This window comes from Anopheles stephensi, chromosome 2 (genome assembly GCF_013141755.1).
Source record: "Anopheles stephensi strain Indian chromosome 2, UCI_ANSTEP_V1.0, whole genome shotgun sequence".
Classification (NCBI taxonomy): Eukaryota; Metazoa; Arthropoda; class Insecta; order Diptera; family Culicidae; genus Anopheles; species Anopheles stephensi.
Genome location: NC_050202.1, coordinates 58,301,723 through 58,329,645, shown reverse-complemented (window position 1 = coordinate 58,329,645; position 27,923 = coordinate 58,301,723). Strand labels below are relative to the sequence as shown.

General features: G+C 45.3%; 1 protein-coding gene across 1 annotated transcript; it reads left to right on the top strand.

The window, feature by feature from the left end:
• The first annotated feature begins 411 nt into the window (after positions 1 to 411).
• Positions 412 to 27,923, top strand: LOC118502427. The gene is made up of 5 exons (XM_036034655.1): positions 412 to 906; positions 1,132 to 1,688; positions 1,776 to 2,869; positions 3,137 to 3,935; positions 27,878 to 27,923. Exons 1-5 carry the CDS (start codon positions 412 to 414, stop codon positions 27,921 to 27,923), a joined length of 2,991 nt encoding a protein of 996 aa, XP_035890548.1.

The following is a 27,923-nucleotide window of genomic DNA, read 5'->3' as shown; positions in this document are numbered from 1 at the left end:
AAGCGCCAAGCGCAAATGCTTGTGAAGAACATTGAACAATTTAAAAACGATTATAGTGAAAGTGATGTGGGTGAAATACCAGTGTGCTTGGATCAGCTAGAACGGCATGTTCAAGATTATTTGAACGCGGTAGCAAAACTGGAGGAATTGGAAGAATCTCCCGAAGCGTTAGAAGCTTTGCTGCAAGAGCGATGTGAAATGGACAGTGTGTACCGAAAGGTGAAAGGATTTTTGTTGCAAAAGCAACCGTGTGAAGCCAATCCTCTCAACGCGTCGATTTTGCAAGCCAATTCTAGCCTGAACTCAACGGGTAATTTCGGATCAATTAATGTGCGGTTACCGAAAATCGATCTCCCCACGTTCGACGGTGATACGACGAAGTGGCTCACGTTTCGTGATCGCTTCGTGGCAATGATCGATTCGTCAGCAGATATACCTTCGATACTGAAACTTCAGTATCTGTTGTCATCATTGAAGAGTGAGGCGGCGCTGCTGTTCGAGCATACCACATTGACCGCGGACAACTATGCGACCACCTGGGCCGCGCTGCTGAAACGGTATGATAACCCGCGCATGTTAGTCCGTGATTATTATCGAACATTGCATCACCTTCCCGCGATGCATGAAGGATCTGTGGATGAATTGGCGCAGCTTGTGGACGAGTTCACGCGGCACGTGAACGGTTTAAGAAAGCTGAAGGAACCGGTTGACAACTGGGACACTCCCCTCACCACATTGCTGTTCTTCAAATTGGATTCATCAACCATCCTAGCTTGGGAAAAGCATTCATCGGCCAGCCCCAAGGATAAGTATTCAGATCTAATCGATTTCCTGCAGGATAGAATCCGAATCCTTCGTTCGTCCCAAACGTTAGCGAAGATATCTGAATCGAAACAAACGCCGGTGGCCTGTGGAGAAAGAAGAATGGGAGGAAAGGTTAGATACGTGAGCAATTCAGTGTCAACGCGGAAGCCAGCTAGCAGCACATTCTACGCATCCTGTCCATTAGAGTGTGCAGAGCCACACCATCTACGAAGCTGCCCGAAGTTCTGCAAAGGAGACGTAAAGTTCCGGCGTGAAGTGATTGCGAAGCATAAACTATGCTTCAACTGTTTGAACCCGAATCATCAGGTACGGTCGTGCAATTCCGTCTTCCGTTGCAACAAGTGCAACGCACGTCATCACAGCATGTTGCACGACGATTCACCGCCACAGGTAACCATGAACGTAGGTTCGAGCAATGAAATTGTGGTTCTCGAAACGGTGGTTCTCTGGTTAGTCGATGACCATGGCATTCGGCATGAAGCACGAGCGTTGTTGGATTCAGGATCCATGTGCAATATCGTGTCCGAATCCCTAGCGCGGAAGCTGCTGACACGTCGTACAAAGATCAACGTTGCATTGACAGGTATCGGTGAGGGTGTTCAGCAAGCCAAGGGTTCGATCATCGCAACGGTGCAGTCAAAGTCAGCGCCATTTTCGTCGCCACTTGAGTTCCTGATAGTGAACTCCCCTTGTGCTGAGATACCGACTGCCCCAATCGATGTTGCTGGTTGGAAATTCCCTGACGTTCCGTTGGCTGATCCTGCCTTTAACCTTCCTTCAAGAGTTGATGTGATCATTGGGAGTGACGCATATTGGGAATGGCATACCGGAAAGAAGCAGTTACTGGTCAAAGGCGGTCCTTGGTTGGTTGAGACTCCGTTTGGGTGGACAGTTGCTGGGAATACTTCCCACATTTCAGTCGCTAGTCCTGTTTCGTGCCACTCAATTAGGAGCCATGAGTCTCTCGATACATTGCTGCAACGGTTTTGGGAGAACGAGACCAATCTAGAGGGACCCGCTCTCTCGCTTGAGGAAGATGCTTGTGAGAAGCATTATGCTGCCACTACAACGCGTGATCACCATGGTCGTTACATCGTTTGTCTGCCTCGTAATCCCAGAGCAGATATAGTATTGGGTTCATCAAAGGAGATTGCGGATCGACGACTGATGGCTGTGGAGCGGCGATTGAAGATCAACCCTGAAATGGAGATGGAATATAAGCGTTTCATGCAAGAGTACGAGGAACTTGGTCACATGCGAAAACTTACCGAACCAGTGGATGATAGTGTTCCGCATTGTTATATTCCTCACCATGCGGTGGTGAAGGAATCGAGTACATCCACAAAAGTACGGGTCGTGTTTGACGCGTCCTGTAAAACGAGCTCGGGATACTCCTTAAACGATACGTTACTAGTTGGCCCAATTGTCCAGGAAGATCTACTAACGATTATATTGCGATTCAGGTCCTACGCAATCGCATTAGTGGCCGATGTGGAAAAAATGTACCGGCAAATTCTCCACAACATCATCGATCGGAATCTGCTACGTATCAGGTACCGAAAGAGCCCCCTGGATCCGATATCGACCTACGAGCTGAATACCGTTACTTACGGCACGGCGTCAGCTCCATTCCTCGCCACTAGAACGCTCCAGCAGGTTGCGCATGACCACAAAGATCAATTCCCGAAGGCAGTTGATCCCGTGTTACGTGATTTTTACGTCGACGATCTACTAACAGGAGCGACTGACCTTAACGAAGCAGTAGAAGTGCGAAAGCAAATCACCGCAATGCTCGATTCAGCTGGTTTCGCATTGAAAAAGTGGGCATCTAACGTTCCAGAATCGCTTCTAGATGTCCCATGTGAAGATCTTGCGATTCAATCAATGCACGAGTGGAAGGATGGTCAAGCTGTTTCGACGCTGGGGCTGGTTTGGGAACCCGCCAACGATTCGTTTTCCTTCAAGGTTGGCCTTCCACAACCAGCTGAAGTATTAACGAGAAGCTTGATCTTGTCGTACACGGCAAGCATAGTCGACCCACTTGGTTTGTTGGGTCCGACAATCATCATCGCGAAAGTCTTTCTACAACGTTTGTGGAGTTTGAAGGAGAATGGAAAGGCTTGGGATTGGGAACGTGCACTGCCCGGTGAGCTTCAACAAGAGTGGAGAAGCTTTCATTCAACGTTATATTCGCTACGCGAATTAAGAGTGCCACGTTTTATCTCCCAACCTACAACGGTCAGCTTGCAATTGCACGTCTTCGCTGATGCGTCACAAAGTGCATATGGTGCTTGCTGTTATGTACGCGCAGAATCGACGGACAACATTGTGACGGTGCAATTGTTAGCAGCGAAGTCGAAAGTGGTTTCATTGGCGAATACGCACTCGATCGCCAGGTTGGAATTGTGCGCCGCACGATTAGCAACCCAACTGTTCCAGAAGGTGAGTCGAACGTTACCGGCATCTACGATGGCCTTTTGTTGGACCGATTCAATGACGGTAATGTATTGGCTGGATTCTCCACCACGTCGATGGAAACCATTTGTCGCCAACCGAGTGGCGCAGATACAGGAAGAAACGCGGATAGCTGAGTGGCGTCACGTTCCTGGTTGTGATAATCCAGCAGACGACATATCACGGGGTCTGAAGCCGGAGGAGCTGCGTAATTGTGAACGTTGGTGGCATGGGCCTCGTTGGTTGGCTTACAGTCATGATGCATGGCCAAATCATCCACCAGCAGTGAAGGAGAATGACGGTGTCATCGAAGAACGGGCGACGGCGTCACGGATTGTCACAGTTTCTACGAGGTGTGAGTTCCGTGACAAACTGTTCGAGCGATACTCATCATACTACAGGCTGAGACGAGTTGCAGCTTATTGTTTACGCTTCATGGAGTGCATCAAGGGAGCCAACAAATCATCGAGAGTAAGCTGCAAGGATGCGCCAGACATCGAGGAGAAGAGTGTTCCACCGCTTACAGCCACGGAACTACGTCGGGCCGAACTGAAGTTATGCCAGTTAGCCCAAAGGGATTCGTTCGCGGAGGAGCTAAAGGTCTTAGCTCAAGAGAAGCATGTTTCCGACAAATCGAAGCTGAAGTGGTTGTCACCGTACATCGACCATACTGGTGTGTTACGCGTCGGTGGCCGGCTCGGAAATGCTGATCTTCCAGAAGAAGGACGACATCCAGCGATTCTCTCGGCGAAGCACCCACTATCGGTGTTATTGGCAGTGGCGTATCATCTTCAACTGTTGCATGCTGGACCGCAACTGTTATTAGCAACACTTCGTCAAAGATTCTGGTTGATTGGTGGGAGGAATCTCGTTAAGGCTGTTTACCACCGGTGTCACGTTTGTTTCAAAAACAAGCCGACTCTCGTGAAACAAAGTGTTGCTGACCTACCAACGTCGAGAGTATCACCGACCAGACCTTTCTCGATCAGTGGAGTGGACTACTGCGGGCCGTTTATGCTGAAATCACCCGTCCGCAATCGGAGTCCGACGAAGGCGTACATCGCAATCTTTGTTTGCTTCGCGACTAGAGCCGTACACATCGAGCTAGTGAGTGATTTAACTACTACGGCATTTCTGGCAGCACTACGTCGTTTTGTGGCACGCCGAGGCAAGGTGTGCGAGTTACACTCCGACAACGCGACAACGTTTAAGGGAGCTGCCCACGAGCTGCATCGCGTGTACGAAATGCTGAAGAAGAACGATGACGATCGCCGGTCTATCATCAATTGGTGTTCGTCCAACGAAATGGAATGGAAGTTCATTCCCCCAAGGGCCCCTCACTTCGGCGGATTATGGGAAGCGGCAGTCAAGTCGGCTAAAAAACACATTTTACGCACGATAAGTATAACAAGTATCGCCCAAGAAAGTATGCTTACACTTATTGCTCAGGTGGAGCAATGTTTAAATTCCCGTCCTTTGACCCCTTTATCCGATGATCCTTGCGATTTAGAACCATTAACCCCAAGTCATTTTCTAATCGGCAGCAACATGCAAGCAATCCCGGATGTTGACATACGACACCTTCCGACCAACCGACTCAAGGAGTACCAACTCGTGCAGAGGCACGTGCAAACGATCTGGTCCCGATGGTATCCGGAATACATCCAACAACTCCAAGCCCGAGCCAAACACATTAACAACGCACCGGTTAAGCTGGAGATCAATCAGCTGGTTATAATCAAGGAAGATAATCTTCACCCGACTGTTTGGCCAATGGGGCGCATTACGGCGCTGCACCCGGGCAAGGATGGTGTCGTGCGTGTAGTTACGCTACGTACGGCAGGGGGGAAACAAATTGTTAGAGCAGCTAATCGTTTAGCTTTGTTACCACGACCAATCGATACAAACGAGGGATTTGTGTAACCACATGGTGCACTAATAATGTAAACAAACACTGATACCGACCCAAGCGAAACGTCAATTACGTATATATTAGCGAATAGGATACTGGTTAGCATGTTACATGAAGAAAAACAACGAATTTGCAGAAATTGAAAAGAATTCTCTTTTGGTGGCCGGAATGTAGAAAATGCATGAAATATTAATTATTACACGAAATATGGTAAAGGAACAACACTATAAGCAGATAGTATAAATTGACGCACACGAACGAACTTAGAAGTGAATTAAGGGGAAAGTGACTTGACCAATGGATGAACTATGTAATCGAATAGGATGAACTTGTAACCGGACCAGTGAATAAACAGTATGAAATTGTAAGTCGAGCGCGCAACACTACAACTCTTTAACGTCCGTCTGATATCACAAAAATCACTCCCAACCAGTGATAATATTCTATTCAAATACCATGAATTAGTTTTCATAAGATCGTTCTACAAGTAAGGAGTAACTCTTGTGTGTTTGATTGCTGAAGAAAGGGCTCTCGAAACGAGTGAGAGAGAAGGAAAGAGATAGAGAGAGAGTGAGAGACAGTTATTTGTGGCAATTCGCATGGTTCGGTGGGAAGGAAAATCTAGCCGATTGCAAGTGTACTACACGGACGCTAGCCGGTCTCGAGCTTGGTCTCGCGGGAACCGGTCGTCTGGTTATAGCTTCCGCGGGCGCGGACGTAAAATATGATTATGTTTTAAAAGCTTTTCTGCAGGGCGCGAATATTGTTTGCGATGAATTGAAACGATTCTGCATCGCCGGCCCACCAGCCGTCGCGGGTGGGCGATGATGTGAATTAAATTAGCGATAGCGGTTCATTGTTTGTCGCGGAACGGTTTTATGGATCAAGTTGCGCGGGCTCGATCGGACGATCGGAGAGCACCATGGGTAGGTGTGTGTGGTGCAGCCAGAAAGTGGAGCGATTAATTGAACGAACGTGAAAGGAAGCATAGATGCATCGAGGCGAAGTTATGCCAAAGGCCCTCTATTTTTCCTGTGCTCCGGTCCCTGCCAAGTGGACGGTGGTGACATCACGCCCATAAACCAAAAACTTTCCGCACCGCTTTAAGTGCACCGCTTTGTACCGGCAGCTTAACATGCCATCAAATAAGCTTTTTGGGCGATTGTTTTCTTAGACGGGTGGTAATGGGTGGCTTGTAAAAGGGGGGTGGCAGACGTGATGGGTGGTTTTTCACCATCTCTCTCTCTCTCTCTCTCTCTCTCTCTCTCTCTCTGTCTGTTTGTTTATGTGATGCTTTTCAATCTGTACAGGACAAGCTGTAAAGGCACTATAAGTCACACTTAACGATTATGGCCTGCAGCGAGCGAATTGAAAAAGGGGTGCATGGGATTGTTAAACAGATGATAAAGAACTGAGGCGGGGGAAGGAACAGAAGGGAGCGGTTCAGGCTAAGATTAGTTATGCTTTAGTGATGGCATTAATGGGCACATTTGCATAAAATGAGCAGGATTTTTCGGTTTTCAGTAAGGTAAGGTTTATGGAGCGTTTTTTTTTGCTGGGTACTTCTTACTGAGGAAGAGTGGATATTAAAGCGCTTTTTAATATTTGAAGACTACTGCATTGAATTCCGAATAAAAGCTAATAATGGGAGGGTTTTGAATTTTTTTTTTGGTTTTATAAGGGTTAATAAATTAGGAAGTGGACATGATATTGTAGCTTTTTTTATCAATGCCTCTCTTTTCTATAGGGGATCGTCTGTTGCCAAAGCAAGAGCGACGCTGAGCTAACCTTAACCGGAGATGAAATCCCATTCCAACCGATCCTCTGTAGTGTGAGCTGATTTTCCAAATATCAGTCATATCATTAGATTAAGTAAGCCAGCAGATTATTTTCTTTACACCGAAGGTTGTTAAACTAAGAAGAAAATCCCTTCCTTCAAGCTTTTTCGATTTGAATATGATGCTTCGTGATGTTGACCGTGGTAAAAATTATTTATATTTGAAACACGTGATGCAATCCAAACCGATTTTCCTAGTAATGTGCCTCGTTTAAACAATGCGACGCAGGGATTTGAAGGAATAGATTACAAATTTGAAGTCGTCTAAAGCTTCACACATCTTGGGCCAATACATCACTATAGATAACGAGCTACGTTCAAGAGTGTTGGTCGCCAATCGGTCATATTAAAGTTTAAGGAAATTTTATTACACAAAACACTTGTCAGAAGGGAGAAGCTGGTGCTGTGTAGTTTCTATTCTAACTAATGCCTCTGAGACAGGGACTCTGTAGAAAACTGTCGAAATACTCTTGGTCAAGTTCGAGAGGAAGATTCTCTTAAGAATTTTTAGCTCCATATGTGTGGGACAAGCTGCACTCTGATCCAGCCAGAGTCCGATGCGTGTGTCATATCATGAAAATGGCACCGGACGACCAAATCCTTCAATTCCTTTCTGGTTGACTACCTGGATAGAAGAGACATGGTTGATATAAACTGCGATGGAGATATCGGATTTGAAGGTAATAGCCGATTGGGGCGATCAGGTGGCCGACGGCTGGCCAGGGGCTCTAATCCCACTTAGAACTTCTCCCCGAATGCAGTAACTATCCAACTATGGATAAAATCACATCACAGGAAACCTGAAATGGTAGCTCGAGGCCTCTCGAGACTGTAGAGCCACGTAAGATGATGAAGAACAAGAAGACCTTCTTCTTTGGTAGCGGTCGAATGTGCTGCTTTTCTACAGAAGCCAAGAAGGCAAGAAGAAGATAAGTACTGATATGCCAGTTAATAAACAATAAGTGGCGGCAGATAATATAAATAAATTATAAATAAAAATAAGGCGTCAGATTGAAATAAGGGTCACTTTGTTTTACTTATTTTCCATTAGAGTTTGAAATAAATTTTTTTTTCTACTATTTGGTTGTTCCTTGTTTGCCCCATTTTTGTGAGCTAAAATTTTGTTTCATACATCTTGTTCATGGTTTTATTTACATATTGTTTTATTAAGCTTTTCCTGAGACAAAGTTGTTTGAGTTGCTTTATTTGTAATTTATGTTTATATGGCAGAGAAACAGCATTCTATTTCAAATTATCAAAACTACCAACATATCAAAGTTAAAATTAGCACAAAATCAAAATTTATTTAGAAAGTTTGAAAAGCTTAGAAAAAAATAGAAGTAAATTAAGAGTATCGATGACAGGTTTGACAATTAAATTGAAAAGTTATTAATTTTTTACTTTACATAACAATCTTAGCCAGAACATTCAACTGTTTGATGGAAAGTTAACAAAACACCTTATGTTCGTTTTGATTAACTCATCAACCCCCTTGATACAGTTTTGCATAATTTGCCATCCCCCTCTCCGAAAACAATTACCTTTCAGTTGCAAAAACAAAACGAACCCTGAAATCGACGGTGCATTTGCTGCCAACAACAACAACGACGCCATAATTAAAATGTCTCTCCTTATCGTTTCGACACTTTCCCTTATTGCACGGTGCTGCAACTAATTTCGAAACTAGTAAAATTCATTACAATATTCACGGCGGGTTCCCCATTCCGGTGCGTTCCCCGGTTGGCAGTCGCAGTAGTTGATTGTTCGTTTGCAACTTCATCATCTCATCGTTTTCGAGGACCATCATCATCACCGAGCAGCATCCTTTCCACGGGCCAAAGGGAACCCAGAGAACTTAAAAATCCTGACGACGGGCGCTTCTCCGCTGGTGCGGTCATCAACCGTGGACGGGAGGGGTGGCAGCTGCCCATTTTGTGTCACCCATTTTGACCCTTTCCAATTTAATACTTCATAACTTTGCGAGTACCGACCGAGTGGAGAAAGTTGTCCCGTACGCGCAACGGGGCCACGGTTTCGCGGTCCGCCAAGCGGTCGGAGGCCAAGAAAAACCCCTGCAACCAATTTGGAAAGTTTTATCATCCATCGATAGCGCAACAATCCAATCGTTTGCCAGGGCATTTGGGAGGCATTGGGTGGGAAAGCAGGCAGCAACAGAAAAAAAATGGGGTGAATATCGAAGCCGATGGTGTCTTGAATTTTTCAACATTATCGAGCACTTTGGCAAATTGCGCGGGCCAAAGAAAACTCGAACGTGAAATGATTCTTGCCACTTCGGTGAAACCTGCGCCTCGGGTTTCGTGATGGAGAGGAGGCTGGTGGGAAGAAGCGGAACTTATAGAGGATGGGAAAATGTTGAAAGTTTTGCCCTTCAGTCGTACGGCCGTTCGGTAGCTGAGGGCGTTCGAGAAGTTTTAGCTGCCGGGCCTTTTTCTCGACAAGTCTTTCATCCCGTGGCTATTTCCGTGTAAGTTTTTATGGCGCTTTTTCCAGCGAGCAAGAAACAACGAGCAGTGGTGACGTTGATGGTGACGACGACCACCGCTACCACTAGTAGTAATATTATACTTCTGCAGCAAACCTTTCACTGCTGATGTGGAATCGAAATTTCATTGGCAAGATAAAAATGAGTGTGAATTACATGGGAAAACACGCACGGGATCGGCAGTAGAAAGATCCGTGATGTTAGCGTTTTTCGGAGCTTTTCTGAAGACCAGTAAAAAAACGGGAAGAATCGGGAAGACACTTTGATCGACGTCAAACGAAATGGCCCCGGGTGCAGGCAAAAACAAGCCGGGTGAAGAAATATTGACAAATTTTCCGCAAGCCTTTTCCTCTCCATTGCTCATGCTGGGGTTGATGTCGGGTGCTCTAAATCGCGGAACAATCTTTCAATGTGTCCTTCCTCCTTTCTACCAACCCGTAACGAGGATTGGTGTTGTTTTTTCTGTGTGTGTGCGAGTCAGCGAAAGAAATTGGGTCCCATTTTTAAGCTATTGATAGGATGATATTATGCTGTCTCTCTCGCTCTCGCTCTGCTGTTCTAGACAACGTTCGGCTTAATCTAACGTTGTTTTACTCTATCCGTTTTGTTTAAACAAGTGAACGACCTTCAATAAGGGAGTGCAAGCGACAAAGAGAACCCCAAAACAAAATATCCCACGTCTTACACCAACTCCGCTGCTTCGGTTGGGTTCCGAACGAGGAAAAAGTAAACCATGCTTTGGAAGTTAAAATGGCCCGCCAGTTGGTGGCAGTGGACGGGTGGCAGAAGGTGTTAGAAAAAGTTATAATAATCCTCGAACAGTGGTAATTTCTTACTTTCTCCATTGCTGGATGATCCCTTTTTTTTTTGGGGTGTTGATGTTGTTCGGTACCTTTTTTCTTTCGGCCCAACTCCACGCAATTTGGGGTGTCCGCTGAGCAGGGATTTCTTGTCCGCAAAGATACCGACCCGGCCCGTACTAGGGAGTGCCGAACTGGTGGAGTTGGAAGTGAAGATAAGCGGTTGAACGCGAGAAGTTTCGTGGGGGTTTTCCCGGATGTTTGGTTAGGCCGGATTTCGATGCCTACTACTACTGATGTTGACGTTGAAGGCAAACAAACTCCACCCATCACCATTTCCCTCCACCGAATGGACAATCCCCAGAGCATAGCTCATAATGGAGCAGTTGTATGGACTTTCTCTCTCCTTCTCTCTCTCCCTCTCTCTCTCGCTTCTATCCCAACCTAACCTAAACTGGCATGGGTCCAGGCGTTTGAAACCGATTGTGTGGCGATTGTAAACTGGGAAAAGAACAAATAAGTGGCCCTTTTTTTTACTCCCCTGCTTCTCCTTCAACAACCGGACGTACACAGGTCCGGCCACTGATTGAAGGTAAAATGGGCAAGTAGTAAAAAAAAGGCCACTCCGAACCCTCCGGAGTGGAAACTAAAACGCAAACTTTCGTCCACTAGAAAAGTGAACGATTAAAGTTTTTCTCCCCGGTTTGGGGTGTGTGTGTGTGCGTTTGCTGTACGTCCATTTTGCATCCTTCGGAGCAGGACGGCCTACACGGGGGTGCGGGCGCTTGTGCATGGTTAATTTTTTTAATTAAAAAAAGGTTCTGCCGCTTGACAAAAGGCAAATATGTTTGCGAAACGAAAAAAAAACCAAAATGGTGTACGGAAAATTGTGAAACAATATTTTTCCTTTTCTTTCTTGCTGTAAATGTGTGTTGGGAGCGAAAGATTGTGCTTGATGGGGGGCCCAAGAATTTGCCCTAATGTATCATATCCTGCCAGTCGAAGTTATTAATGTTGTATGAGTTAGGTTAGGAATAAAAGAAACTCACCCAAAGAATGTTTTCACCAACTGTAAAATCGCGTAACAGTAGTGAGAGATTTATCATCTAAATTTCTTATTACCTCTTATTCTTATTCTTATTATTAAGAATTATTATTTAAGACATGTTTTTTTTTATTTCAAGTTATATTTTAAGGCTCAATTGGTCATTTTATTTTATTTATTTATTCTCAAAGCTTAGTTTTTAGCGATATTGGCCGATAGTTTAAAGGGACTTATATTTTCTGGAAGGTCAGACGTTTATTCTTTATAGTGAATCCTGATAATTCTTTCATTGTTCTTCAAAAATCGTTTAGATTCTATTCTCTTTCACTAGCAAAATCGCGTCATCTTCACAGACCATTTCAACGTGGGTGAAACAATGAGGAAGAGGCTCATGTCAATAAGTGGGAGAGGATGTTTTCACCATTAAACTCTGTTCTCACTATGAAGCACTAACCTCACTAAATAGCTCTATGTCGGCACGAGCTCTTGACCTTCACGAGGTAGCTTTTCGCACTATTTGAGCTCTTTGCCCACATGATGCAGTTTGTCTCTTCTAGATCCTCGTTTTCACGAGGTAACCCTTTGACCTCATGAGATAGCTTTTCACCCCCACGAGGTAGGACATGGACCTCATGAGGTCGTTCTTCTCACTCTTCAAGCTCTTCGTCCTTAAGAGGTAGATCTTTATCCTCGTGAGGTAGTTCTTCATACTCTTCTAGATAACCGCCTCACAAGATAGCTCTTTGACCTCATAAAGTAGTTTTTCGCACTCACATGGTAGGACTTGGACCTCATGAGGTCGTTTTCACATTCTACGAGCGCTTTGCTCTCACGAGGTTGCTCTTAATTCTATTCTAGAATCTCGCTCTCTCGACGTAGCTCTTTGACTTCATGAGGTAGTTCTTCGAACTCCCTAAGCTCTTCACCTTAAGTGAGTGCGGAGTTTGCGGCAGGCACTTTCGTTTACATTTTAGTCAATATCTAATTGACACAACTCTTGTCCTGTGTATCAATAAGTTAAGAGCAGCTCAAAAAGAAATGTACAGTTTTAGTACTCCACTTCTGAGTAATACACCTCTGAGACATAGATTCAGCCCCAAAAAACCCTGTAAGACGCGTTAGAGAGAAAGATGTTCAAAAGATAATCTCAAATAAATGGACGGACATTGACGAAGCCACTATCATAACGGTTTGCACGAGCTGTACAATGATTTTAGCATCTTACATCGAATACAACTGGTCAAGTTAAACCTTTACCGTGATATCAATAAGCCCAGTAAGCCAATACGGGGGCTGTCAAGTACTTTACTGAAGGCTTTGCATGTAACGAAAATGCCACTCCAAAGATAGCTTTAAGAAGCCCACATGTAAAGAAGAGTTTTGGAAGACTGAAACTAAGGTTGATTTTGATGTACGTTCGATAAGTAATATTTAACTTGAACTGGGTGTTTTATCTGCGTTGTCTTATCTGCTGATGGTTAGCCTAAGTATGTATAGTACCCTTTAGAAATATGGATACATGCGAGGAGATGAATATGAATAGCCTGGAGCTTCCATGTTTCTATATCTGCTAGCGTGCTCGTTAAGCTTGGACTAAAACTCACAAGTCGTGTTAATAGCACAAAAGCTCCCATCCCCTTCAACTCTTTTTGTAAGCATGCGAAACTGCTGAACCTATGTAAAATATGGTATTCTTCGCTTCAAACAGCAAAGGTTACACGAAACGAGCTTTGTTTCCGATTCCGAACTCATTTAGTGGATGGTAATGGTGCAGCAGAGTACAGCACTCGCTGAATGTTTCTATTCGGGTACATAAATACAGAGCCGAGCAGTGGGTTGTTAAAGGAAAATGAGCTGCACTAGCGTGATTCGACCATCTACATTGACCAGATGTCCCGAGCCCTGATTTCGGATCCCTTCGATATTATCCATATCTTTTAGATGATAGCCGTTTAACGGGCGTTCCTTGTGATTTTTTCTTCTTCGGCGCTTTTTTCGTTCATTTTCTGTCGCACTGGAGCAAACTCCGTGCATTATCCTAGGGATAGGTCACACGGACCATTGAACCGCCGGCATCATCCGGTCCGACCATTACGGGCCCTGTTATCCTAGTCCCGACATCTTCATCACCCAGCAAAACGACAACCATTATCGTTAATTATTACCGCATTCGGAGGCGGTTTCGTGGCGTTGCTGCCCACACGGGCGGGCAAAAAACCATCTTGAAGCGTGGTGAATCTCACTGGAGAAGACTGGAGAGACCAGGCAGAAAATTGTGTCCGGCGCTAAACGATCAACGAGTGCCCGAGCTGGAAAAGTGTTTTTCTTTTCGATGGGAGCGTACGTTCGCGTGCGATTGTCCTGTCTTTCCGACGGTTTGCATCTTCTGGTATCGTGCCGTGTCGGCCAGATCCCGGCGTCGACTGTGTTGGCCTTCGGTTCGAGAGTAGCGCGGTGGAAGCTCCCGGTATTTGCCGCTTGTTAAGTTTGATTTTAATTAACCATTACTGGGGAAGGGTGGGAAAAATGAATGGCCGTGCGAGTGAAGCGTGCAAGACTGTTTTGCATATCTGCTTGACCGTGCAGAGATTTCATCGCGAATCCGTGAATAAGCGTTAGTGCCGGTGCTTTGGTCGGGTGTTCCTTGATAGGTGAGCTTAACGCGCCGTCTCCCGAGTACCGCTCATGCTCAATTTGCCCAATGAAACCCAATTTTAAACCGTCGATCGATTAGGGCGTGGAACGGTGCTGGCCGCGGCTATGTACCGACCTCGGTGGAAAAGTAGTGCAATGCACCTACAGACACACACGCACACAGACATCCTCCGACACGTCCACTCTATCACACCGACGCCCTTGGCTTAGAGGGCGATGGTAATCGGTTGCCATCAGCATTGCCATCATCGTCATCATCGTTGGATTATCTTTAATTTCCCTCGTCTAGACTTTCTGCTGGCCAAGCGACCGCGCTGCTCGGTACGGGTACGATCTAGTACGCTCTTTGATAGGCACAAATGGCCGGCGGGAAACAGGGAAAACAAGAGGGAGAAGCCGAAGCACAAACGAGTCACCGTTTATCGGTGCGATTTTTGCACCGGACCGGAAATGCTTGGACAAGACGTACCTACGTACCAGCCCGTGTTGTGCCCGGTTCGGTTGGTGGGAAGAGCGAGCGAAGCGACGGCGGCTGTGATGCGCGAAAGCTGGCGGAATTTTCCGAGCATTGTTTAATCTTGGCAAGGTGGATGAATAATTCATGGCCGAGCATAATGAAACAAAATTGCATAAACATATCGTCAGTCCATGGGTTTAAGGTTTTATTTCGCAAACGCCAACCGGCATCCAATGGATGAGCGGGCTGTGTTTTATTCATCTTGTGCGCGAACGTAGGTCGGTCCGACCGCGCTCCATTTGGCGTCTGTTTAAAGTGAAGCCTTAGTGCAGTTTGTGGTTAGGATTGGTGGGTATTTTAGGCGCTTTTTAGCGTATCCAATGGTAGGCGGGAGTGTGAAATGATCAATTACAATCAAATTATTAAACATAAAGTGTACGTAATGTGTTCATGGAAATGGTCGTATAAGAATAAATATAGCAATTGTAGGCTTATTGTTCAGAACACATCACTTGCTGACTAGGCGTAGCATGAAGTCATATGAATGTTAAAACATGACCATATTTAAGCGAACAATAAAATCACCAACCCTACCACAAATGAGACATTCATTACGTCCATGCTCCTCATCATGTACTCGAATCGAATCAGTCCAACTTTCGAGTTTCGAGACCGAAGCTCATCCCGGGAGGAAACCCTCCAGATCGCCTTGTCCGATTTATTCGTTTCCAATTAGGCAACACAAATCGATTAAGTTTCTAGCTACGGTTGTGCGGTTGTTCATGTTGGGGCAGCACAGACCAAGTGCGTCCCGGGCAGAACAACGCAACGAGCGTGTCCTCCGTACTGGAGACCGTTTGCTGGGGGGGAAAAGTTGCCGAATTTCATCATCATCAGTTTAACACCATTTATAAATAATTCAATGGAACATCGATCTTACACAACTTTTTCCAACATTTCCGTCCAACCGTGGTCCACCATCGGCCTCCCGAAAGTGTCCAGAGAGTGCGTCCTGAAGACGTCATTTTCATTGCACTTCGTCGTCAGTCCCGGACCCCCCCCCCCCCTTCTTCCCCCGCCCCCGGAATGGCCGGCAGTGGCGTTCATTAGTATTCAGATTTATTCATTTCCAACCTTCGATTGTTCAGTTTTATATAGTTATCCTTTTTTCATGAATAAAAGATTGTCCCGAACGCCGGAACGCATTGGAAGGGATTGGAGGTTCCGGGGTTCGGGTTCCGGGATTTACGGTTTCTTATCGACACTTTCGGGGCAAAACTTTCGGAATAGGGCGTATGTGTGCCGGCTGGATGGTCGGGAATTCGTCACCGCGAGCTAGCCGTAAGGGGCAGCTGGGATCGTGTGACCGGACCAAAAATGGCCAGTGGCCGAACTGCCGAAACTAATTTCATGTGAAGTGTTTCCGAGGGAGTTTTGCGAAAGTTGGACACACATTCACGACCACATGGCTGAAGCCTAAAGCCTACGCTTATTGGATGATTTATTGGCGATGGGAGTTGGGTTTTCGGTGACGCGCAACTTGTTCTTCGCCTGCGTTCGTAAGACGCTGCACACCTTTAACCACCCGACCAACCTGCTGCACCTCACTAAATCCTCTCTGCCGTTGGCTGATAAGCATGTGTGTCTACGTGTGTGTATTTAGAGGTAGTTGGCCGAAAGCGCGTGTAGTTTAGATATGGGTGTGATTAAGTAAAAGTTTAATTCCATCGAGGCTGCTCCGGTCCGCCCGAATCCTTCAGGCTTGCTGTTAATCTCTAAAATTTGTCTTACCATTTGCCCACGGTTGCAACTGAAAACAAGTATTTTTCATCCTTTTCCACCCCGTTTGTCCGTTGTTTTCCCGAGGCCAGAGATGGTATTTAGCTTGCACTGGCTTGTTCGCTGCTGGTGGAATGGGATGGTAGGATGAACCGTACGAACGGACCGGATCCCAACCACCTGATCTGGAGTGGACGGGTTGATTAAGGAAACATGGGATCTAATTTGAAACAACGCGCGTTGTTTCGGGGAGGGTTTTGCTCCTGCTTGTGCCCGCATTGCTCGCTACTAATTTCTGGCACCGGTGGCTTGTTACTAGTTGGGTAAAGAAATTAAAAAGTGTCAAAGATAATCAGGGAAAACATTACCGGCGAGACAAAACTTGCCACCGCTTTGTAGCGAAAGTGTAGCGAAAACAAACCGAAAACATACGACAATAACGTGAAGCTATCCTTCGTACCTGGTAGCCGGCTGACTGGGCTGGGTAATAGTGTGTCTGTTTGGGGAGTTTGCGCTTAGGAAATGGCGGTGGATGATTAATGCATTAAAATTAGGATTTGTAGGGATGTTTTCAGTGGAAATGATACAAAACATACATGGCGTGGGTTTTTTTTGCGAACTTTTTGCGCGCGGTAAGAAGCTTATGGACGCACAGGGTAGGCATGGTGAAACCTGCCGAGCATTACGTCCGTTTGTCATGTGGTGAAAGAACTACTGTGGATTGTGTTGTGAAACACCTGGCTGGGTTATGCAAGCCAGTGGAGAGTTTAGAGAGAAAATAGTCTCTTGTGCAGAAGAAAAACCGGGTGCATTTTCACGTGCTCAAACATTACGACGTAATAGCTGGACGGATTTGCACGTGGTGTTGTGTTGGGCGTTTTTTTGTTGTTGCGTTTGAGTTCTGCAGCGATTAGGTATGTTTTTGTATGGAAAGGAACATAACAGATAAAGCTTGTCATTAGTGTGACGGTTTTGATTGTTCGCTTTCGTTTATATTTGCTTATAGCTATTTATATTTTTGTTTTAAGATACTTATCAATTTGCATTATTTAATATTTAAAATGTTGAAACAAGGTGATGAAACTCAGCAAATTGAGATAGTATTGGAGTGAATAAAGAAACAAGAAGAGTTTAATCATTGTTTTAAACAGTAAAAAAAAATAAAAAAATATTAAAAATATTTGATTTTTTTATACATTTATTGTTAAAAATGAAGTTTTATTAAAATTGTTATTCAAGCAGTTGTTTGAATTATGCTTTCTGTTTTTAAGTGAGTAAGTTTTGACAATCGTATTTCAACTACGGACCATAAAGCACCAGGCGTCTCCATCAGCGATTTAATTTTATTTTTTTAATTCATTTATTTAGACGCTCTTCTAAGTTGGAAAATCTGAATCTTGTCGAAATCATCTAAATACTTGCTTGAACTAGCATTCATGGTAAAAGAAAAACAATTTGATTCCAACACCCAATCGATAGATTTCTCGTGGTTGATTTTGTAGATAAGCTTTAATAATTTTCCTTTCAATGTATATTTACAACGAACTTGAAAAGGCTTCTTGATTTTGGCATGATACAAGATATTCGATGTTCATGAGCTTCAACTTCGAATATCACACGCACATGTTCATTCGCTGCAACTAGTTTGCCCGAGTCTGCCCATTCTCTATCGCACCGGCCAACGCCACCTCGCTTTACACTGCCATTGTTTTTGTACATTGTTTTGTTTACTGGTCCGCGAGCCGGCCTACCGGCCTTGCGTGCGAATAGTACTGCTCGCATGGCCAGGCAAGATCAATGCCCGGATGGATTAAACAAAGTGTGCTGAAACAATCAGCCTGCCGCAAACATACTCATGGCGGTGCACAAACAAAAACAAAACTTCGCCTACCTACCTTCCGGGTGTCGGTGGGTGTGAGAGTACGTGCGTGAGGGTTCTGCTGACGCTGGCACGGGAGCCGTTGAATGTTAATGAATGATATTAAATTCTCCAATTAGTTTTCGATCGTTTAGTCAGTGCACATCGGTGAAAGTTGGTTGGAAACGGGGTCGGGAAAAACAAACGGGACGGTGAGGTGGCGCTGTGTGTTGCGGGACGATGGTCGGAAACGGGCGGTACCAATAACTCTCGCTCCCACTCGGCCGATAATCAGCTTGCGAGGATCTTTCGCGCTTGAAACTGTACGGGATGAACGGGCATTTGGACGGATTTAATCAATGCCGGGTGGAGTCATGTTTGCGTCGGTAGCGGTATCCAATCCGTGGTGGCATGCTGTGATCTTATCGTTGAGCAAGTGAAGCCTCGCCGTGTGTGCATGTGTGTGAAGGGGGGAACAGCTGGTAGACCTACGCGCTCCGGTCTGTTGCTTTAGCTGAGTGCACGAAGTGAAAACATTCAATTTACCCTTCGGCACTGCTTCCGTTTTGGTTTCCAATTTCGTGGCTCTTGTTTAACCTTGACTCGGGTATTGGTTGGATTGAACTTGCACACACGGTGCACGGTGAATTTGGAGCAAGCCCGAAAACCGCGCACATTTGCATGAGATTATGTTCGCTTATGTTATTATCTATTTAATTATAAACTGTGTCTCAAGGGAATTTCTGGACCTGAGCCGTGTGGCTGGATAATGTAGCGCCACCATCGGCGCGATTGTGGTGAGTGCCTTGTCTACGTAATACAGTGTTAAACGCAGCATTGGTAACAGCTTATTGAAGCATAATTTATTCATTAGCTTTACAGCTAAATGTGTCCTGCTTAAAGATGCTTCCGAATGGTCTAATTTAAATAAGATAAAATTTCGACTTTTTCCAATATTTATTATATTATTTTATTAAACATTGCTTTAAAAGTAATGGTTTAATCAGCTGCTCCCTAGCCTTCAGTGGAAAATACTCTAACACATAATAAACAGCTAAGAAGCATAAAGTACCAGGCGCCTCCATCGAGGCGATCAAATAAATATTTATCGTTTATTTATATTTATTTCAATTATTTTTTATTCTATTTATCAGCTTTGCAGCAAAAGTGTCGATACAGGATCGTTTCAGTGTAGCGAGAAAATAAGTCCTGCTTGAAGATGCTTCCAAAATGCATAATTGAAATATGATCAAATCCCTATTTTCTTCAAAAGATCTTACTAAGAACATAATTGTGCCGTGGTCTCTGTTCCGTGTTCTTTCCTAAACGTTATTAGTTTTATCGATGGCACATAGTTCATCGATTATGGGCAGATCGGTAGTCCTTAGATCAGTATGTTGTGATAATTTCATGCGAAAACAGACGATTCGATGTTTAATGATGATGTTTCCGTGCCGCTTCATGCACCCCACAGGTTATCCATCCCCATATCAAGTGTTCGTCTGGCACCCCGAGATATAGCACACTAGCTACAGCGGTTGTTGCAAACACGATAATCGAATCAGCGTACAGCGCACACAACACGGCATTTGTCTGCAAACATATGGGCAGCCGAGCAGTACATAGGCGAAACACCTGTGCCGAACCGGTGCCGGTGCAAGACATGTATCGGAACAGCCGGTACCGGGTGTGCGGTAGGCAGTTATAAATTATTTATCTTTATTACCGAATTAATCAAACTTTGGTGGATGGTTTCATCAGATAGTGCAAACATTAATAATTTCCCAACCCCACACCGGTCGTAACTGCTCGATCCATTTTGCGATAGCAGAGCAGCGATGCGATAGTCCTTGATCGTGCCGGTAAGCAAGCTGTGTGCGCCATCCCTAGTTTCGGTCGGGGCCGGGGTTCTTTCTCCAGAAGTCTTGTAATACGAAGGGGGAATACTGGGGGAAAACACATTTCACAACAGTAACCCTCTTCACTGTTCTGAGTCGGTGCTTTTAATTATGGGTTGGTATCTTGCACGCATAATTCGAATAAGGTGCTCTCGCTCTTTCTCTCTCTCTCTCTCTCTCTCTCTCTCTGTCTCACGCTGGGTTGTAGACCGTGTACGCATTTTAATTTACTCTGATCGATGTGCTGTAAAATTTATAGGCCAAATTTTGCATACATTATAGGGTTGGCATAGCGAGTCGGATGGTGTAAATGATGCATCGATGATTAAGATTTCGACCCTTTCGGCCGGTGGCTCTCGAGTTGATGAAGGATGAAGGCCTGGGATTTGAACCCCAGTTTTTTTTCGTGAGGAGACCAACGTGACTAATACGCAAAGATGTTTAAATTATGAATTAAATTATATATAATTCAAACATAAATTAGCTGTGATATTATTCCAGACTGTTTTGCAATTAAAGCTTCTAAAGAAATGTTTACCTTTTCTTCACATCATCATCATCGCCACATCGCGTATGACGATAGCAGCAGTAAAGCACACAAACTAACTGCTATTTGCACCGATGTAAATTATTCGTGTTAATTTCTTTTCCACGATTCTTGAGTGATTCGACCAGTAAGAAAAAAAAGTTTTTCGTCCTAAATTCACTACAGTTGTTCCCCAGCACAAGGGGTTGAGACGATTGAGGGGTGATTTTACAACTGGTTTTATTTTGCCGAAAACCCATAAAAAACCATGACTTACCAGCATTGTTCAAACTTTGCTTTCTTCGCGTGCAGTCTGGCATCCCAGTTGTCAGTTAAATTGCCTGACTGCAGATTGGTCCGCTCGGTAGAGGAAACTTTGTCGAACTCGAGCTGGTTTTCTGCAAGCTCATCGTGCTTTACCCCCTGTCGGTACCGATCGGAAGTGGTTTCTTAGTTTGGCCTTTTAAAATTCTCCGCCGGTTGGGCCCGTAAATTTCCCCGCTAGCCTTGACGTAAAGGAGGCTGGATGCGGGAGAAGCAAATAATCATGGGTGTTTGAAGCAAAGTCCACCGGTGCACGAAACTTTTCGCTAGTGTTTATTCATTTTGACGGAATAACAAAGCAAACGTTACCAGACAGACAAACGGCGGTATGCAGCACCAATGATATGAGTTTTTACTGCGCTCTACAATGGGTGCAATTCGCAAGAAAATATAGCATAAGACTGAAGCGGGAGGTTTCTGGAGAAAAAGGGGGCTGAATGAGGTGAAAAGTGTGCAAGACAAAGATGTTTCTCTTGCTTTGTTTTTGTTGGGGGGTTGGGTTTTTGTTTTCTCGTAGTTTCACCGTTTTGGCAAGTCACGCATTGACGGCTTGTCATATAGTTGGCAGACGGTGTCGTTTTTCTTTAACCACTCGGCATTTCGGGTTCGCATAAACTTATGTTTATAGCACCCATCAAATTCAGCACCATTCTGCTGTTTTTTGGTGTGTGCGATGTGGGATTGTCAAGATGATGAAAATTGTATAAAAATAATTTTCCTTCCCACTAGTGGTTTTACTTTTATTGTAAAAACGCTCATAAGGTAGAGCTTATGTTGGTGATGCTGGAATTCGTTTGGCAAGTCAACAATAGCTTTTGTTTAAATGTGTTTTTTTCATTGCTAAGACAACGTACCAGCTTACCATGCTTTCAAATGAGTACTGGTGATGGATTGTCTGGAAGTGGGTATAACTGATCCACTCCAGAACTGGTTTGATTACGTTTCCGATTCCAAGAAAATGGAATCGCTGGTTCCACTTATATTTGCCGACTTCGAATCCACACGGTTCCAACGTTTCCAACGGTTCCGTCGATACCGATGGTTCCAGCAGTTCCGACGGTTCCGAAAGATTCCGACAGTTCCGGTCGGTTCCAGAAGTTCCGACAATTTCGAGCGATTCCAGACATTGTACCTATTTAGTGGAACTGGTTTTTGTAATTGTTGTAATCGTCTTGAACCAGTACTTGTCAACTACGATTCAAATATTTTGAATTGTTCCTGACGGTTGCACCGATTCTGACAGCTTCGGCAGTTTCATCGCTTCCAGAAGATTTCGAAGATTCAACAATTCCGACAGTTTCTCACAGTTCGTTTCCATCACATGTTCTGGAATTCCAAAATTTGTCCGAAACCTGTTCCACCGTGTTGCTCATTTTGTCTTTGTTTAGCTCAAACTCACAAATACTAGTCGATTACGATTCTAGATGATTCCAACATTGCTGCCGGTTCTACCGATTTCGTCGGATTCCGATGGTTACGGGCGGTTCCAGCAGTTCTGAAAGTTCTGAGGGTTCTGAAAGGCTCGTTTACACCTACCTTCTAGAAATCGTTCTGAATTTTATTGTGATCGTCCAGAAACATCTTCACCGTTTTGTTAATTTTGTCCATCTCTAATCTTTACCCATTCGCCATCCTGCATATGGAATTGATCGTAAAATGTTTAATTTTTCGTACCACCTGCATGCAACAGAACGGTGAGAAATTGCGCTTGCAAAAGTCCATTAGTCCATTTACAATTTCCCCTCCCCTCCCATTCCCCTCTCCCCTCTCCCCTTCCCCTTTTCAAGCCCTGCCTAAACAATCAGCCAGGCAGCGCTAAAAAGGTGAGACGGCAGACTGTTTGTGCAAACATTTTCCACGTAATTGAATCCATTATCCACAACCGCATAAGACGCCCGTTTAGTGGTTGAACCGGTCGCTGAGCACCAAGAAGAAGAAGAAAAAAAAATGGGAGCGAATTCCAGCACCAACCATCGAAGGCAACGCTAGCAATGAAAGAGGATACGGTTGATAAGGGTAAACAATGACGTTCGAGAGTGGTGAATCAACCTTTTCGTTCGGCTTTTTTTTTAACCGTTGGCCACACTCACCTCGATGGGCTTTGATTGTTAGGCATTGAAAAATTGATTATCATACATCTTAGACAAATTTGCCAACTGTAGTCACGGAACGAACGAAAGGGCCTTGTGGTTGGTTGCGATGGACAGGCCAACCTTTTTTTTTTTTTGTTGTTGCTCTCATGCTTCATTCTCTTGCCCATCCGTTAACTGGTGGTGAAGAAGCAATCGTGAAAGAATTCTAGTCATCGCACACACACCCACACATGAGTGTAACCGTTCTCGCTGAGGTTCGCTGAAAGATGAGTCGAGATTTAAGCCTGGAAGCGGTTTTTAGCTTCCTTTTCCACACAAAGACCTGCTTCCGATGTAGTTGGCAAAGCTGGCCACGTATAGGCTAGCGCAGTAAAAACGAGGCCGATAGAAACCTTGAGGCTATGGAAAAGGATGGACTCACAAAAAAAAAAAAACAGATTGGATGATACTCTTCGTCCGTTTGGTCGTTAAATGTGTCCTGTGCCGATGGTGTACTCGATGCTTTGCACCATGTACCATCGACCGGCCAGACTTAGGACAGGCGGAATCTAGTAGCAATATATGGACATATTTCATGAATACGGGCTTTCTGTGCGGGAAACTTTGCCCTGTTTCGGGATCAGCAAGCCGTTTTCCCCTTATTTCATTTTGCACTCTTTTTGCGCTCATTTTAATATACCGATTTTGGGGGGACACTCACAGACACCGAGCATGTGTAAAATGTGTCCTTTTGATGAAGGATTCTGTTTTGTTGTCGTTTGCTGCATAATGAGTTACAAAACGAGTTTTCCACTATCCGATTTCGGGATTGAAGGAGAAAAGAAAATTGGGTTGGGTTAAAATATGTGTGTGTTTTTGCAAAAAAATTGCGTCCATAATTGGAAGGCAAAGTTTCAATAAGATCCACCGTTCTTTCATATTCCGTAGGGTCTTAAAAGCAGATCTTAAACCGTACCCGTCCTTTCCATCCCTACGCCTGCCTCCTAGCTTCCTCTACCGCATTAAAGTTTTTCGTGGCCCACCCAAGTGTGTCAAGTTTCACTGTAGCGAAGCAAAGATAAAATATACTAAAAGCATATAAAGTTTCGGCCACGTTTCTCGTTGGGAGCTTCGTTTCTTCTTTTTTTTCCTGCGGCGCTCGAACGACATCAAATTCAATGGTATCCCTCTTCCGGAAGCAACATAATCCTCACGGTGGGCAAGGCAAGGTGGGGGTAGTGGGGTGGAGCTGGCAAAAGGAAAAGTTAAAGAGAAAACTTTGCCCATTCATGCATGTCCATGATGGCTTGTTGCTGTTGTTGCTTGTTGTTGACCATGCCTATTGACGGGCGCATAAAGCTGGTCAGCGGGAAGCTCCTACTACTGTGGGGTTCGCATGATGATGTCGTAGAGGTACAGATTGAGATTGAGATTGTGCCATCCTCGGCCGGTCGGATGAAACGTTTCGAGGTGATGTCTTATTAGCAGTGAAATGAACGAAAAAGGGTTCCGGTCCCGGTGCGCTTCTTCGTGTGCGCCGTGTGTCATCATGGTGCGTGGGATGTAAATCGTGGCTCTCTTCCATCTTAGTCGTGTGTCGACGGATAGGCGAAAATATGGCCTACGGGGGTTTGACAAGCATATTTGTAAAATGTTCCACTCGGGATCCATTTTCTGGTTGGAACTAGCGATGGGTAAAATCGTAGAAAAAATGCAACTAGTTCCGGAAGATCCCAAAAAAAAGCAATGAGAAGGTGGATGCAAATGAATTGTCCGGAACCGCTAGATTCATCAAAACCGTCAGAACTGTCAGGAGCGTCGGAGCTGTTGGAAGCGTTGGAACCGTTGGAACTGTAGGTACCGTCTGAACTCTCGGAACCGCTGGAACAGTCGGAACTGGAGACGCTTTTAGAAGCAAACAAATGCGTTGCTTAAGAAACATAGTCCTGCATCACCCGTAACTTCAACGGCAAGCGTCAAATAAATCATCGATCCATAGACACAATAGTAATAGATGACCCGTTTACCAAAGAAGAACTACTTCTCACTCAATACTGGACGACTACAATTCTGGACGGTTCTCACGGTTCCTGATGGTTTCCCCAGTTACGACGATTCTGAACACTTCCGACGATGCCAGCGGTTCTTACGGTTAAGAACAGTTCCAACGGTTCCAGTGTTATATATTTCGCACAGTCCCGACGATCCTGACAGTTTGAACGGTTCTAACGGTTCCAGGGGTTCCTACGGTTCAGAACGGTTCCCAACTGTTTCAACGGTTCTCGAAGGTTCCAGACGATTCCTCACGGTTCCAGGCGATATCAACAATTTCGTTCCTTCGGAATCGGAATCGGAGTCACCCCGGTCGGCTGCGGTGTGGAACCGTGCGTGCGTTCCAGAGAACCCATCACTAGTTGAAGCCTCTGCCACGAAACGCGTATAACATGATACTCTATCCACCGATTGAAACCACCTGAACCATTACAAGGGTAGCGAACGTGTAACGCGCTCATTTAAAGGGAGCTTTCAAGGGATGAGTGCTATATCTGGTAGTGGTAGCTCTTGGCTTTGTGGCTCGGCAGTGTGTGTTCGTGCAACAATGAATCAACTTCCACGCTTAACAATCGAAGCAACCGGAGCAACTGGAGCTATCACTTGACGCTTATGTCAATGCTTCGATGGGATAAAATGAAGAGCTTTCTTTTCTCCTTCGCATCATCTTGGGAAAGGAAATCATCCCGGGAACCTCAACCGGTATCGGTTGATCAAACCGTACGAGGTAGAATATGCCGATGTGAAGTTCCTGCCGACCGGTCGAAGCTGTGCATGGATGTTCATCAATTTTTACTCCATTGTCGATCAAAGTGCTAGTCTCTCGCTTAACGTGTTCTTCCTTAAGTCCACCGTACCGTACCGAGTCGTCCAGCGTCTTGAGCTCGTCGATGGCGTCTTACCGTTATGAAAAGCAAACGAAGCGAAAAGCGTGCAACCTTGACCGGGGTCCGATCAGGGTGTGTCCCATCCCGATGTTCCCGTCTGCACAACGGGAACACGGACGGGCAAGAATCCGTAAAGTCACATTTATCACATCAAAGCATGAAACAACTGTCGCCAGCTCTCGGTCCGTACGGTGGTCCGAGTATGAAACATGTGCTTCCCTCTGCCCAGCTGCCACGCCGGACACGAACGGTCAGCCGAGCGTGCGATCGAGCTCGTCCAGGAAAATGGGGCCAAGATAAAATACCCGACGGATTTAGATATTCTCAAGAAAATCATTTTATCTGAGTGCACACGTCTCCGGGAAGCGTTTGCTTTGCCGGATGGACAGGGATAATGGGAATTTTTTTCCTTCTTCTTGCTTCCAATAACTTCCTCAGTCCTCCTCGTTCGATGTGTCCCAGCGAGCTCGGTACGATTTTCCATCCCGTTACCCATGACTCATCGTTTTCCAATCGGCCAAACGCTTGGCGTGCGCTCCGTGAGCGCAAATCAAGCTCCTTGGCCCCAGGATTACTGGGACTGGGACAGAGACGTCGGGCGTTACGGGCCGATCGGCCAATTCGATGGACCGTAATGCTTGAGAAGTTATATCTCTCCACTGGCCCCCGGATTTTGCAGCCAAGTCAGGGCAGGGAAGTTTTTCCTTGCTAATGGAAATCACCAGTGTCTTCCAGCGCCCCAGCTGGTTTGGGGTGGGCAGTCGAGATAGCTAAATGGTTGCGAGTGTGAACGAGCTAGGCTGGCTTCTCGTTCTTGGTTCCATCTCGACGGGGAAGCTATCGGTAAGCTTCAGTTCGGAAAATGATGTCTATATTAGGAAGCAAATAGGCCTCGCCTGTTGGGCACGTTGTTCATGGTGCTCACTCCCGGAAGAATTGGTCGAGCGTAATGCGAATGGGAAATTTATACGTTGTTTTCATAGACAAATTGATTCATGAATTGTTTATGGTTGTGTCATTTAGCTGCATGCAGTTACAGGTAGCGAAACTTACGATCTGATCGCGTAGGGATTTGCGTAATTGAAAGGTTAAAGCAGATATTCGATTTTTGCTAGTAATTTATAGAGGTTTTGTTCCTTTAAAAGCACTCAAAGTCTTTAAAGAGTCAGAACACTTGGCCGGACGCAGAGAAGACAATCGTTTGCCTGCGGACAAGCAATCCTTCATCGCTACTTCCTGCTTCCCAGCGCCGTGGACGCCGGGTGAGCCCTTACAAGCATTCAAGCCGTCATAATCAGGTCATATCTATAACAATAACTGAAACATTAAACAGTGCAATAAAGATAGAAATAGAAGCGCTCTGCAGCCTCGTTCCAGCGGTAGCCGCGGCACCGATCTTGATAGTGGGCACGCGAACGCGAAGCGAGGCACAAAGACGCAGACGACGACAATGTTGACAGAACCTCCGCCAACCAACGTTTGAAGTGGAGCCAACCGGGAAATCGGTCGCGGACGCGGTCACCGATTGTATTTCTTAAGCGTCCATGATGAACACACAATGTAATCCACAATGTCATCGCCGCAGCAAAAGAAAAAAAAAAACCGTTCCACTCCTGCCACACTAAGGGGTTTAGCGCTCGGCACGCTTGGGTCTGAGATGGATGGCGAGAGCGTAAAGCGAAAATCGCATCGCAAAAGATAGCTAGACGATTCTTTGCACTGCCGCTTCTTTTTGTGTTGCTTTTATTACGAATTTTTTCCTCCTTCATAATTTAGTTTTGGCCGACGACGACGGTTTTGTGCCGCGATATTGGCCGGCGTACAGTCGGCTCGGACGATTATACACAGTTGATCATTGCCGGACAGCCGGGGATTGGGGGGCTTTTTTTTCGTGCGGGGACCGCCATTCGCTTCCAGTTTCCAGGCGACATAAATAGCACAATAGCGTAACGATCTGGTTATTTTGTTTCGATTTTTCTTCCTCATCCACCAGGCGGCACCATCGACGGGACAAAGATTTCAAGAGCAAAAAAGATTAA

What these genes read in the sequence shown, in the direction of transcription:
- LOC118502427 (XM_036034655.1), top strand. Translation starts at nt 412, where the DNA reads ATGATCGATTCGTCAGCAGATATACCTTCGATACTGAAACTTCAGTAT. An exon ending in AATCGAAACAAACGCCGGTG is followed by an intron (nt 907 to 1,131) that starts GCCTGTGGAGAA and finishes CCGAATCATCAG; the next exon opens with GTACGGTCGTGCAATTCCGT. An exon ending in CTGGTCAAAGGCGGTCCTTG is followed by an intron (nt 1,689 to 1,775) that starts GTTGGTTGAGAC and finishes CCACTCAATTAG; the next exon opens with GAGCCATGAGTCTCTCGATA.